Source organism: Myxocyprinus asiaticus, chromosome 3 (genome assembly GCF_019703515.2).
Source record: "Myxocyprinus asiaticus isolate MX2 ecotype Aquarium Trade chromosome 3, UBuf_Myxa_2, whole genome shotgun sequence".
Classification (NCBI taxonomy): domain Eukaryota; kingdom Metazoa; phylum Chordata; class Actinopteri; order Cypriniformes; family Catostomidae; genus Myxocyprinus; species Myxocyprinus asiaticus.
This window is the reverse complement of record NC_059346.1, coordinates 9,470,692-9,485,119: the sequence shown is the minus strand read 5'-3', so window position 1 is coordinate 9,485,119 and position 14,428 is coordinate 9,470,692. Positions and strand designations below refer to the sequence as shown.

Genomic DNA, 14,428 nt, shown 5'->3' with positions numbered 1-14,428 from the left:
TTAATCTAACTCCTAAAAAGTACTTTTGTTGGTGTAATTTAATTTGTCATATTGATCTTTTCGATGTTAAAATTATTTTTTGTGTTTGCAATGCAGAGTCAGCTATAAGCAAACATTTGTAGGTTGATTTCAATGAAAGTGTAACAATTTGGCTCTGTGATGTTATCAAAACTTTCCTCTGTTTGACTGGCCTGTCCAACCAGACACAGCGACATTGGCTCAAGCAATGGGGTGAGATGGGGCGGGACTATATGTTGATACAACCAATAGAAGATGGGTGGCGTTTTCCTGAACCTGTTTGAAAACAGTTTTTAATTTCTGCAATACCGTTTGATGACGCAGAAATGACACACTTCTCTTTAAATTACCGCATGAAGCACGTTTTTTAGATTACCTGAATAAACAATTTTTACATTACAATAAAATACAATTTCATATGTTGGAGAACCCAAATACACTATTGTTTAGATAACAGGATAATGGACCCTTCAGTTACAACTCAATTAAGGACTAACAAATAAGATAGGAAAAGAAATATCTTTTATGAATAACAAATCTTTTTATGAAAAGTTTTGCAAACAAAAATACACCTTAGGATTTTTACACCAAAACATATGCAATCATTATTTTGTAGATACAGCAAAACATAATGCACACACAAAATACAGGATAATTTCTGTTGTTTTATCTTTTTGCATACATTTGTACTAACCATGAAGGTATAAGCCAAATAGGTTGCAACTAATTAGGGTAGGGAAAGATACCAACAGTCAAAGCTAAAGGATATTAGCATATTTTAAATGAGCATTGCTGCTCATATCTGGCTAAAAAGAGATATTTTAAATAACACAAGAGCTCAGCAAAATGGTCATTGTGCAGCAAAAGCACATAACACACACCCAAAATACACATTTAGCATACAAATAGTAAAACAAGCTTCAAGATAGATATGCTAACACAGTTCAATGATCCCTGGAGAGAAATTCAGCTCATGGCTAATTATAAATATGATTATGTTTCAGCCTCATCTGGATAAACAAGTTGAACTGTAACATGGTCTCTCAGTGCTTCATTCTCCCGGAACACATACACAGGGGAGCTCTGGGGTTGTGTGTTACCTTTGAGTTCTCCATTACTCTCATCCCCGTCTGCAAGGTCACAAAGAGAGGTCACACATGGGTCATGTTCCTGCAAGGCTGTGGGATAGCACATAGCAGTTTTCTCGATCCGTACTGAACGGCGCACTGGGGTAAAGAAACGGATTTCATGCCCGTCTACACGTCCAGGTTCTCCTCCCTGCTGACTCCTCTTCCCTCTTTAAATAAACACCACAAAAATAAAATATTAGTTAGATCTAACTTGTCACATCATAAAGGGCTGAAAAAACATTTGATTATACTGAGCTAATGGAAAAAATATATATATATTTTCCTGTCTTTATTGAACATGCTTTCTTTTAGCAAGGCCAAATAGTTTTTATAACCTTTTTTGTGATCCTCTTAATCAGTCCTTCCCATATTGAATTTTACTTAGATGAAAACCCAGTCAACAATGTGCATGGGATCAAGGTTCAAGTTGGTTTTTGTTTGTGTTGTATGCACATGCCTTACCCTGGGGTGGCTGTAATTTTATATTTGACAACAGATGAGTCTCCCCTCATTCCACATATGAGGGCACTGACAGGTTTTGGAGTACACATTATGTTATCATGGGCTTCCTGCTCATCACCTGTCTCCATCTCTATAGGCTCTTTTGGAACAGGAGACAAATCTGAATAAAACAAAACATGGCAAGATTTATTTTGAATATTTACATACTCTACGTGATACGACCGTGCGCAATGTCTTATCCGATTTTTGTGAGAGCGCTATCTGTGGGTGTATGTGTGCAAACTGTGGGTGCTTTGTATGATAATGAAGTAATTTGCTATTTTCCTGAGAAATAGGTCGTTGCGTTAAGACGTTTCAAAAGCACATCTGTTTTCAGCGTAAAGTCTAAACTCAGTTCCTGCATTTGCAGTTAAGAGATTCCACCAGCAAGTGGTAATAAAGTTCATGTCCAAACTCTGAAAATATAGTGGAACATTGTAGCTATTTGATGAAACAGATTTATGAGATGTGTGTTAAACTATCTATAGGTCATGGTTTATTTTTCAATTATTTTGTTTGTATTTAAATTATATAATTTGTATTGTTTTTCCCCCCACCTATTGCCTCAAGAGTGATTTTTAAATCACTGCAAAAGTTATCAAATTACTGATAATCATTAAGAACCACATTTTCCATGCATATAAAAGGAGTGTGTCACTATCTTAGTAATATGCCCGATATTCAACAAGGATGCAGTTAATGCACAAAAGAATGCAAATTAATATTTCTGTTCTTCTAATTCACTACATATAGTCCATTTACACTAACAACTTTTTATTAATGTGATGTCTTTGTTTATTTCGCTGGTGCTTGACAGGGAATAGACTATATAATAGGACGCAGGCGGTGCCGGAGAAGAACCTCTGAATTAAATTGCACTTGACCCAGCCCATTAGCACATTGCAAACCCACTTGCGCCTAGACTTAGCGCATGCTTGCACGAAAATAACAAAACTTCATGGCCATGGCCACTGACTTTGCATGTATAAATGATGGCATAGCGCAGCGCTTTGCACTAGCGCTCTTAAAATAGGGCCCACAGTGAAAGTTTACATTTTCAAAATTACTTTTAGTCCTACTTTGATTTCACCTAAAACATGCCAAGTAATAGTATGAATTTAAAATGTATATTAAACACAGACCAAAGACATAGCTATACCTTTAGTGTATTACCCAACATGTTGTGAGTGGTTTCAGAATAAACCAGGAATATATTTGCTAACTGCGCCAAGAAATATAACAGTTTGGCTAAATGGACATGTGCAGCTTAAAGGAATATTCCGGGTTCAATACAAGTTAAGCTCAATTGGCAGCAGTTGTGGCATAATGTTAATTACCATCAAATTAATTTAGACTCATCCCTACTTTTCTTTAAAAAAAAAAAAAAAACAATATCGAGGTTACAATGAGACACTTACAATGGAAGTGAATGGGGCCTATTTTTGGAGAGTTTAAAACCAGAAATGTGAAGTCTGTAATTTTATAAAAGCACTTACATTAATTCTTCTATTAAAACTCATATATTAAGCTGTTAAGTTGTTTAAAACATAATATTTTAGAATTTTAGGTTTTGTTGACATTACATCATCATGACAACAAAGTTGTAAAATTGGCTATAACTTTCCACAGAAAAGGTTAGTAAGCAATTTTATCACAATAAAATCATGTTAACATGCATATTGTTTACGTCTTCTGGCTAAACCTTTGAAACAGGGAGTCTTTTAACACAAATAAATTGGCCCCATTCACTTCCATTGTAAGTGTCTCACTTTAACGGCCTTAAGGAGGTACAAGTCAAAATTAATTTTTGTGGTAATCAATATTATGCTACAAATGCTGTCGATTGAGCTTAACTTGTATTGAACCCAAACAATGCATTAAACGGGTGCCATCAGGCTGCCTGCCAAAGGCATTGATTTATTTTTTATATTAACCTATTGATTTGCTTCATAAGACATTAACTGGTTGACTGGAGTTGTGTGGATTATTTTTATGCTGCCTAAATATGCATTTTGTACCATCAAACAGCCAGCAACCTGATGGCACCTGTATACTTCCAATGTATGTACAAAAAGAGCTGAAATGTGCTTCTAAAAAGCCTCACTTTGGTTCTGATGAAGAAGGAAATTCATATACATCTGGGATGGCTTAAAAGGTAAGTACATAATGAGAGGATTTTTATTTTTGGGTGAACTAACTGCACTTTGGTGAAGTGCCCAAATACTGTATATTTGGGACAAAAATATAGAATACCCAATCCTTGCTTTTTACCTTGAGCCTGTCTCTTTTTAAGGATCTCAAAAACCACAGACCGGAGCTCATCCACTGGCTGTTGAGAGAAATTGGAATTGGTGAAAAGAACATTCATATGCTACGTGATGTTGTTTTTTATTCTTTTTGCACATTTGTGTTTCTGTATTTACATATCACTTCCTGCTTAGAAGTAACAGAAATTAGATTATATTCCAGGAAAGATTAAATATAATTTAGATAGTAATGCCTAATATTCTTTATCTGAAAATGGCATCTCAGATAAACCAGAAATTGTTAAAATGCCCTGGCATAGACCAAAACAATCCACACATACAGAGGAAATAACACCAAAAACAAAGCATGTATTGTTTGTGTGTGAGAGAAAGACTGACCTCTCTTACTACACGAACAGCCTCCTGGAACATGGGTAGGATTTCTAGATTTCCTTCTCTTTCCATCAGTCTGGCTTGGCAGATCCAGTATTTGGCAAACTTCTGTGCCATTGGCACCCGAGACAGCACATCTTTGACCTGCTCCACCGGGCAACCCTATAACACAAGACATGGTGCACAGCATCTGATCATTTCTGAATGTGCTTGTGAGCACACCCAAGAAAAGTCATCTAAATCAGTGGTTTTTCAGCACAACAATAAGGACTTATTCTACTGCCCACATTTTTACTTGCACTGACAATATTTTCAATGGCTCCGTTTTTACAGCAGTTAAAATTAACAATGGCATCTTATGATCATCTGCAGGGGAAATTAATCTTTAATTAGGATTAGAGGTAATATTATATATATATATATACACTATATTGCCAAAAGTATTCGCTCACCTGCCTTTAGACGCATATGAACTTAAGTGACATCCCATTCTTAATCCATAGGGTTTAATATGACGTCGGCCCACCCTTTGCAGCTATAACAGCTTCAACTATTATGGGAAGGCTTTCCACAAGGTTTAGGAGTGTGTTTATGGGAATTTTTGACCATTCTTCCAGAAGCGCATTTGTGAGGTCAGACACTGATGTTGGACGAGAAGGCCTGGCTCACAGTCTTCGCTCAAATTTATCCCAAAGGTGCTCTATCGGGTTGAGGTCAGGACTCTGTGCAGGCCAGTCAAGTTCTTCCACACCAAACTCGCTCATCCATGTCTTTATGGACCTTGCTTTGTGCACTGGTGCGCAGTCATGTTGGACAGGAAGGGGCCATCCCCAAACTATTCCCACAAAGTTGGGAGCATGGAATTGTCCAAAATCTCTTGGTATGCTGAAGCATTCAGAGTTCCTTTCACTGGAACTAAGGAGCCAAGCCCAGCTCCTGAAAAACAACCCCACACCATAATCCCTCCTCCACCAAACTTCACAGTTGGCACAATGCAGTCAGACAAGTACCGTTCTCCTGGCAACCGCCAAACCCAGACTCGTCCATCAGATTGCCAGATGGAGAAGCGTGATTCGTCACTCCAGAGAACGCGTCTCCACTGCTCTAGAGTCCAGTGGCGGCGTGCTTTACACCACTGCATCCGACGCTTTGCATTGCATTTGGTGATGTATGGCTTGGATGCAGCTGCTCGGCCATGGAAACCCATGAAGCTCTCTACGCACTGTTCTTGAGCTAATCTGAAGGCCACATGAACTTTGGAGGTCTGTAGCGATTGACTCTGCAGAAAGTTGGCGACCTCTGCGCACTATGCGCCTCAGCATCCGCTGACCCCGCTCTGTCATTTTACGTGGCCTGAATTGCTGTCATTCCCAATCGCTTCCACTTTGTTATAATACCACTGACAGTTGACTGTGGAATATTTAGTAGCGAGGAAATTTCACGACTGGACTTGTTGCACAGGTGGCATCCTATCACAGTACCACGCTGGAATTCAGAGCTCCTGAGAGCGGCCCATTCTTTCACAAATGTTTGTAGAAGCAGTCTGCATGCCTAGGTGCTTCATTTTATACACCTGTGGCCATGGAAGTGATTGGAACACCTGAATTCAATTATTTGGATGGGTGAGCGAATACTTTTGGCAATATAGTGTGTATATATATATATATATTGGTTTTACTAATTAACTAATGCCGATAGTTAATTCCTTTTAGGAACTACCAGTTATCGGCAAATATCTATGCCGATAGTTGCTGATAGTTTCTTTCCATCATTTCATATTTTCAAAATGAGTCCTCAGTGTGTTTCGGCTTCTTTATCCTCAAAAGTCCCGCGTTATAGAAGTTTTTTCTGGTTATTATGGGATTTTGGTTTGTACAATAAACCGCATCTAGGATTTTATTAATTTTGGACTCTTTTTCTGTGCCCGCTATAGTAAGAAAAGAATAAGACATTTTTTGACATTCCATAAATCAATTTTAAAAACTATCAGCCAATTATTCGGTAATCTGCCTTTCTTACCACCGGCAAAATCCACTATTGGTCGACTTCTAATTAGGATGCTTTTCGCAACGATCAAGATATTCCAAAAAAATCCAACTAATACTGAAACCAACAGATAAAGGTATGAACAATGACTGACTAACACCTTTATGGGTCATTATACAAAAAATGGGCAATGTGGGTTATTAGTTGCAGTTCATGACTCAGACTCATGATTTCCTAATATCCCTGATTCAATAGGTGCAGGATGTAGTGACATAAGTTGCTGTATTTGAGTAATGCTACTGTTACAGTGTGTGAAACACTGATAAAGTCCAATTTGACTATACATTCTTAAGTTTATTTTGTTCCATCCATTTAGATGGAAACAGGACTTGTTTTTTGTTTTGCTTAAACATTTCCTTGGATTGTTAAGAAGCGGATGTCTACCATAATATAATAATTTCATAATGTCCAGGGATACAAACTCAAAAGAGGTGAAAAGGGTGAGAAAGTCATAGCAGATGTTCTTTTAGTTGATTTGTTTGTTGTATTTAAAGCTTTTTGGGTGCATTTAAAGCTCTTAAAGTGTTCCTTTCAAGTGATTTTAATAAAGAAATTGTAGAACATTTTGGGCAAATTAGCTTCAAGAAAGGTACTAACTGAAAGGTGAGTAGTTTGCATCCCTGAACCTTATTGACATATTCTTATGCCACAAACAATCACAAATCAGAGTTTCATGGCCATTTTCCACCCTCACTCTGACCCTTTCATTTACAAGCCGGATGCAGCGCAACAGGGACAAGCAACAAAATCTAAGTAAATCAGACTATTTGTCCTAACCAGCCACAAACACGGCAAGCAACGAGCGCTAGTCGAAAATTTCGTCAGTTTCTTGGTTTCTATTTCTGCAGTGTCAAGCTGGGTAGCCCCGCCCACCGTGAAATCTCATTGGTCTAAAATCCTGCTCCTCAGAATTGTAGTTAGTAGATAGTTGCTTTTAGGAACTACCAGTTATCGGCAAATATCTATGCCGATAGTTTCTTTCCATCGATGAGTCCTCAGTGTGTTTCTATTTCTGCAAAAAATTTCATTAGTTGCTTGGTTTCTACTTCCGCAGTGTCAAGCTGGGTAGTCCCGCCCACCGTGAAATCTCATTGGTCCAAAATCCTGCTCCTCAGAATTGTACATTAAACATCAAATATTTTCTGATTGGCTGTGATTGTGCCACGTCACAGAGCAATTTCGTGTTCAGTGTGGACAGATGAATTCCTTGTAGCTGGAAACTTGTCGCTTTGCACCTGGTAAGGACATGGTATTGGGATGTTTTTTTGCTGCTGTGCCTTTAAGACTTCTATGTTAACACCCTCTTTGCATGAAAAATTAGTAACAGCACTTTGCTGCACTTACTGAATGGTCCAGTATTGTTCACGTGGGTGGTTTAGGAGGAGCCGTTTTGAACAGATACATTTGAAAAAGTATTAATCATTTTGGACTAAGAAGGAAGTTCAGCCAATCATCTTGCTTCTTTCTTTGTTTAATATTTAAATGACTTAGTTTTGCAGTTACTGTAAGCGGAGTTTCTTTGCAGTTTTTTCTCAAAATGCTATTTGCTCAGGTGGTTTCCTTCTAACAGCTAGCACGGTAAGGTCTGCTTTCACCATGACACATAGAAGCTCATCTTTATAAGGTAAACCTTAACCAAATTTACTTCATTAGCGTTACGCCATTTGGCCTGTGGCCTAGGCACACCTAGTTAGCATACGCTCATTGCTGTTCGGAGCAGCAGCAGTACATAAGTCTTGGCAACAGATATGCTTATTTGGGGTCTGTGTTTGTGTTTATGTGATATGCATTTGTGCAGCTTCCCAGCTTTTTTGGGGGAATTTTTATGTCTGTTTGAGCAGCAACATGTAACACATGCTCGATGCAGCATGTCTTGCGTTTTGACTAATTTTGCACCAGCATTTTCACATGCTAATTCAGTATATTTGTGTTTTTCTAGCAGTAGCAAGTCTCGGTACTTGCTCTGCAGTAGCAGCAGCAGCGTACCAGATCTAGTCCACAAAGACCAATATCCTATCAATATGACATACACTCACATGCTAAATCTTTCAGAGGGTTTTTTTTTATTTCAAAAGATCAAGAAAATTTTTATTTCTCATCATATGGCGCCTTTGAAACCCCTTTCACAATAGCTGCATTTCCACTATCGGGACAAATTAGGGCGTGCCAGTGCATGTCAGGGCTAGTTGCGTTCCCACTGTCACTTCCGGGGCTTCATCGTGCCACCTCCATGCTTCCTTGTGGCCAATGATCAATGACCCACCAATTACCCTTGGCCAAACAAGGCCAACTGGGGATTGAGGCGGGGTCAATGTCAAAGGTGGAGTTTCGGTGAGTCAAGTCAGCACCAAGATCGCCGAACTTGCAGGTTGCATATCCAGCACACAACTTAAATTAAAAAATTTCAGGCACAGTACAAATCTGTAAAAATGCACAATGAACAAAGTGGTGCCCAATGACCACAGTTTGAGATCATGGACGTGTGCATGGACATCGTCCCACTGTTAGTGGGAGACCACTCGGGACACCATGGCACCAGGGTGGCATATTAAGGGCGGTTTTTAGGGGAATGCTGCGGGGCTATTTGCCTGATGTTGGGAACACAGATTGATTTCGGTCTTGCAGCTCGAGGACCGAGGCTATTGGCCCCAGCTGAAGAGTTGATAGCCCTAGCGCACTGAACGATAGTGGAAAAGCAGCTAATGAGCCACTAGCTTTATTCTGATGCAATTCAACTTTAAGAAAGGGTATGAAATAAAATAATACCTGCTGTAATAATTTAATACAGTCATCAAGTGATCGGCCCACAGCAAAGACAAAGTCATGAACGCATTCTTCCTGCTCCATAGAAGTCCAATATGGCTGAGGAAAAGCAGAGACTGTCTTCCTCCTCACCAGCCGGACAGGCATTGGGGGGCGTTTATATGTAACACCCCTTGCCTCCCGCCACTCCTGAAGTTTACGCCTGTGACAGACATCACTTATTTTACAAATACATACATTAACAATATAATTTTAATAATAAACTATATTTTATCATGATTTAGAAAAGAACATAGAAAATCTAAATGTTAATTAAAGCTAATGTGTGTAATTTTTAATCTCAGCGTTATATGCAGAGACAACTACATGCAAGCTATTCGTAGGTAGATTTGTTTGATAATCCTGGCTGGATAGAAACAGCAACACTGGCCCAAAATAAACTTGAGCCTGGGGGTGGTACTCTCTGTATGATGACCAATGGCAGAAGGGGGAGTGTCCAAAAAACCAGTTGAAGCAGTCATTACTTTTTTGTTTATTATAAGTCCATTTGGTGATGCTAGTGCAGCAGAAATTTTAAAGTGGTATAATTTTAAAATGTATATAATTTTGTGCCATTAGCGTCAAGGAACTGCAAAAATAATCACTAGAAAATTGCAAAAAACTGATTATAGAAAATCCCCCCCCGTCTTCCATTGGTTGTACAAACAGAGAGTTCTGCCCTAAACTCACACCACTGGTCGAGCCAATGTTGCCGTGTCAGAATGGACAGGCCGTAGAGACAGTGTTAAGGCTAGCATATGCTTCGTTTGTCTGTGTACTGTTCTATCTTGCACACGATCGAGTGCTCTAGCCATTCAAAGTCAACTCTTTTAAACCCGAGCCCACATGGACAAGCAGAGGCCGACGACATGTCAAAACGCGGACTGTCCTTGTGTCTAGAAAAACTAGTCTACATGTGGCAGTAGCTGTGTACTGTGCTGATGATGAAATTAGTGTGACACTCACTTTGCGAGAGATGTGCCGATATGCAGAAAACTGAAGTATACTTTGGCTTTTCCTTTTTAAGGTGAAATCCACCTACAGATGCACCTACAAATGGTCTACATATAGCTGACTCTGCATATTACTTTGGGATATGAAAGAATTTTAGCAATGAAAAACATTGCACACATCAGCTTCATAGGTAGCTTCCCAATTCAGCACAAGTAAACTCACAGTCTCTCCTCCTGAGCTGCAGTCGGCTTCTTCCTTCCATCCACCGGGGCTGTCCTGACACCCTGAGTACTGGGACACAAACTGGGTTTAGGAGTCTGCAACAGCACCGTTGGCTTGGCCTGGCTGGATCTCTTAGTGGCCGGCTGAAGCTCTTGGGGGGCATTGGTAGACTGTGGCAGCACAGAACTCTTGATGTTTCGACCTAATAGTTTGGTGGATGCAGTGGCATTGTTTAGTTTAACTGCAGTTTGCGGTTTATTTTTGATGACTGCTGTAATTCCACTATTTGCAGGCTTAAATACAGTTGAAGAGACACTTGTTCTTGTGGCTTTATTTATGACAGAGTTAAGCAATTTACTTTTGGCAGCATCTACATTTGTGTCAACATGCGAAATGTCCTTTCTCTGATTTGGTCTTTCTGTTGTGGAATGTGTTTTTCGGGTCATCTGCTTATTGCACTGAGCATTGGTGTTGTGTGTTTTGCTGTTAATCCCAAGTCTGGGCTTTTGTGGGAGTTTTGTTGGCATAGCCTGGGTATTAGAAACATTGTTTGTCTGAATTTTTGTCTCATTCCTGTTTGCTGGTCTTTGGCTCTTCAATTGCATCTTGGCAGTTGAGGTTGTTTGGACACTAATTTTTGCAACCATGTTATCTGAAACCAATTTTTTGGTTGGTCTGGTTGAATGATGGTCTGTCTTAGTATGCCTGTTATCTGGTCCTCTATGGGGGATACCACGTTCAGGTTGTGATGGACCACAGATTGAAACAAGACTTGAATTTTTTGACTTATGAGTCTTATCTGCAGTGCTGGAAGATGGCTGAGTTTGCTTGTTGGCTTTGCTTTGGACATTCTGATGGCTTTGTTGATGGGTTCCATTTGCTGTGTGGGAAAGCAGTACAGTTTTCTTGGCTTTGTGCAGTTTCCTTACAGGAATTTGAATGGAAGCTGTTCTGGCACCATGTGAACTCTGAAGGTCTGCTTGACAAAGAGCAGTTTTGTGCAAGAACAGTGAAGCATTACGGGAATTACTGGAGAACAGTGGTGGGGGTCTGGCAAATGAATCGGTTCTGAGTCTTGTTTTTGAGGAGGTGGAGTTGGCAATCTTTTTATCAACCTCTGCCAATGTCTTCACTCTCCTAATTTCTTTGACATTTGTGCCATTAATGTCACAGTTCTCCTTTTCATCACCTGCCTGAGAAAAACAAACTGACTTCAATACAACAGTCAACTCTTTCACTACAGAGAATAGGGCAAAATCTTTTTATACAACAAACTTACAATTTTTGATTTCTCCTTAGTTTCTGTATGTTTCTTCGCAACAGGCTTGTCCTTTAGATAAGGTCTTGGAGGAAAAACAGGCAATGGTAAATTGATTCTGAACATAAATACAGATTGTTTTGTGACTTAGTGGTTGATCAGTATGGGTTTTTCAATGGCTGATGCTGATATTTAGAAGATATACCCTAATGCTGATATATAAATACTACAATTTAAAGGCATACTCAGTAATTTCTGTCATTGTGTCATCTTGGACTTACACTAACACCTAGTTGCTTGAATGCAGTGTAATTTAAAATCAATAGTTTTCAGTTTTAGATGCCATTGTAGAAATTTAGTATTCATAGTCAGCCATGATTACTTTAATCAATGAGTGAAAGTGTCAAATAACAGGACGGTTACCGAGATTAAGTGAGTAGTATTCAGGTGGTCATGTGATTCTAACACGGCAGCCCCCATGTGCGGACCCTCTCCATGTAGAATAAAACAGCTTTTATAAGGTTACAGATATGACTGGAGTCTTCATTTTAATGTGAGTGGTCAAGATTTCCTACATATACTGCAACATTACAATGCATGTTTTTAAGAGTTAAACTTTTTTAATGAGGAAAAAAATTACTGATTGCGCCTTTAATGATGGTGAATGAGGCATACACAAAATTACTCAAATCAAATGAACACTTATTTTGCATATCATTTAGTCAGAATTAACCAAAAATATGTGAAGTGACAAGACTGGAACTAACGCTTCTATGGACCTTTTTCACAGGTCTGCATTCATGAAGCCGAAGTCGTCATAGTTGGCTAAACTTGAATGGCAGTGAATGGGGGACCACAGCAAATTTTATTTTTTGCTTAACCATTTGCTCCAACAGCAAAAGAAAAACGTTACACTTCCACAACTTTGTAAAAGAAGATAAAAATATACAGCGCTGGATAACAGCAGTAAGAAGAGAGAAACAGACCAAATTTTCTGTCACTCCCTCAGCAGCTGCGTTAGAAGCCTCGTGGCAGCTATGGTAACTGGTTTTATTAATTTTTTTATTCCAGGGTAATATAATACACAGGACAATGTTATAAATTTACACTAAATATTTTTTAAACTGGAAATATAAAAATGTTTGCTACATTTACGTTGTTAAAGAAGGTGGAAATGCGTCATAACAGGTCTGTGTTAGGCCACCTACTTTGGATTAGGTGCTTTCAGTCTGCCTTTTGCTGCCAGGTATTCTGCCAATTTCAGTTTGCGCTGCTCTGTAAATAAAAGAAGAAAAAAAATCCAGCATACTTAAATGGATCAAATAATAAAGTTTAACTGCACATGCCTACCTTACTATATTAAAACCACACAAAAAATGTATGTCTAGCTATCTAAATTGGGACATCCCATTGACCATACCATACCTCTTCTGCCATTACATTCCCTTGCTTCTGTATATAACAGATTTATATTTGTATATTGTACATACATTTGTGTGTGTGTGTGTGTGTGTGTGTATATATATATATATATGTGTGTATGTATGTGTGTGTGTGTCTGTCAGCTTCACAAAGGGACTAGTATGTCTTCATTTAATCTAAAAGTTGTTAAGGAGCTTGGATTTGGATTATATCGTAATACTAATAACTCAAGATAATTAGCCTTATAACAAAAGAATAGAAGTCAACAGGTAGTTCCCACCAAGATATATAAACAAACTTGTGGGTCAGGCTTTGCTGTCTATTTGTTGGGATCAAATGTCCCCTAAAAAGATTGTAAATACTTAAGTGCCATGTGAGGTCTTCCTGGTGTTGCAGATTGTAAAAACAGCTTCATTAAGGAACGAAATGTCTCAATTTACATGTAAATCTGTCTTATAAGTAGCCTATACAAGAAAGAGCATTTGAAATCAGAATCTGAATGAGGTTTATTGCCAAGTATGCTTGCACATACAAGGAATTTGTCTTGGTGACAGAAGCTTCCAGTGCACAACAATACAGCAACAAGACAGAGATAATAATAATAATTAAAGAAAAATAGATAAAGATAAAAAGTGGATAGAAAATAAAGTATATATAGAAATACACAAAAAGACTGATTCTGACTTCAAATGTTCTTTCTTGTATAGGCTATTTATAAAATTGGACAGATTTACATGTAAATTGAGACATTTCATTCCTTAATGAAGCTGTTTTTACAGTCTGCAACACCAGGATGACCTCACATGGCACTTAAGTGTTTACAGTCTTTTTAGGGGACATTTGATCCCAACAAATAGACAGCAAAGCCTGACCCACAAGTTTGTTTGTATATATCATGGTGGGAACTTCCCGTTGACTTCTATTCTTTTAAGGCTAATTATCTTGGAGTTATTAGTATTACGATATAATCCAAATCCAAGCCCTTAACAAAAACATTTAGATTAAATGAAGACATACTAGTCCCTTTGTGAAGCTGACACACACACACAGTTGTTGTAATACAATGCTCTGTATAGCAGCTCATCGGTTTCAAACTCATTGCTAGATGATTTCCCGACAAAAAGTCAAATTAACACTACTTGCTCTGTCGGACGAAAAATAACGGAAATGAAACAATCGTTACCCTAAATATCTAACACTGTACATATTTAAATTTAACTAGCCTGCAGTAAATTTGTAAGAGAGCGCTTTACCTGTTTTAGATAGGATAGATACGTGTTCACCCGTCGCTGTTTCCATCGCTTTACGATCACCTAATGAGTTATTGCTTCTATAGCCGAACAAATAAAGTACAATCTTTGTTTATAACAATATACGGGAGTCTATATTAGCAACACACAAGGTTGCTAACGCATCGTCTACAACTGTCGCTTGAA

At 38.5% G+C, this 14,428-nt stretch overlaps 1 protein-coding gene across 2 annotated transcripts; it reads right to left on the bottom strand.

The window, feature by feature from the left end:
- Positions 1-484: 484 nt before the first annotated feature.
- On the bottom strand, positions 485-14,428 carry ckap2l (cytoskeleton associated protein 2-like). 2 transcript variants are annotated; one of them, XM_051677018.1, is made up of 9 exons: positions 14,246-14,428; positions 12,779-12,845; positions 11,592-11,655; positions 10,313-11,505; positions 9,101-9,299; positions 4,295-4,450; positions 3,921-3,978; positions 1,611-1,770; positions 485-1,315 (listed from the first exon to the last, which is right to left on the bottom strand). In XM_051677018.1, the coding sequence occupies exons 1-9, from the start codon at positions 14,289-14,291 to the stop codon at positions 1,012-1,014; spliced, it is 2,247 nt and encodes a 748-aa protein (XP_051532978.1). In that variant the 5' UTR covers positions 14,292-14,428; the 3' UTR covers positions 485-1,011. The 2 variants fall into 2 exon arrangements, with proteins under 2 accessions (XP_051532978.1, XP_051532987.1); XM_051677027.1 differs by lacking the exon at positions 1,611-1,770 and having other exon boundaries at positions 1,132-1,315.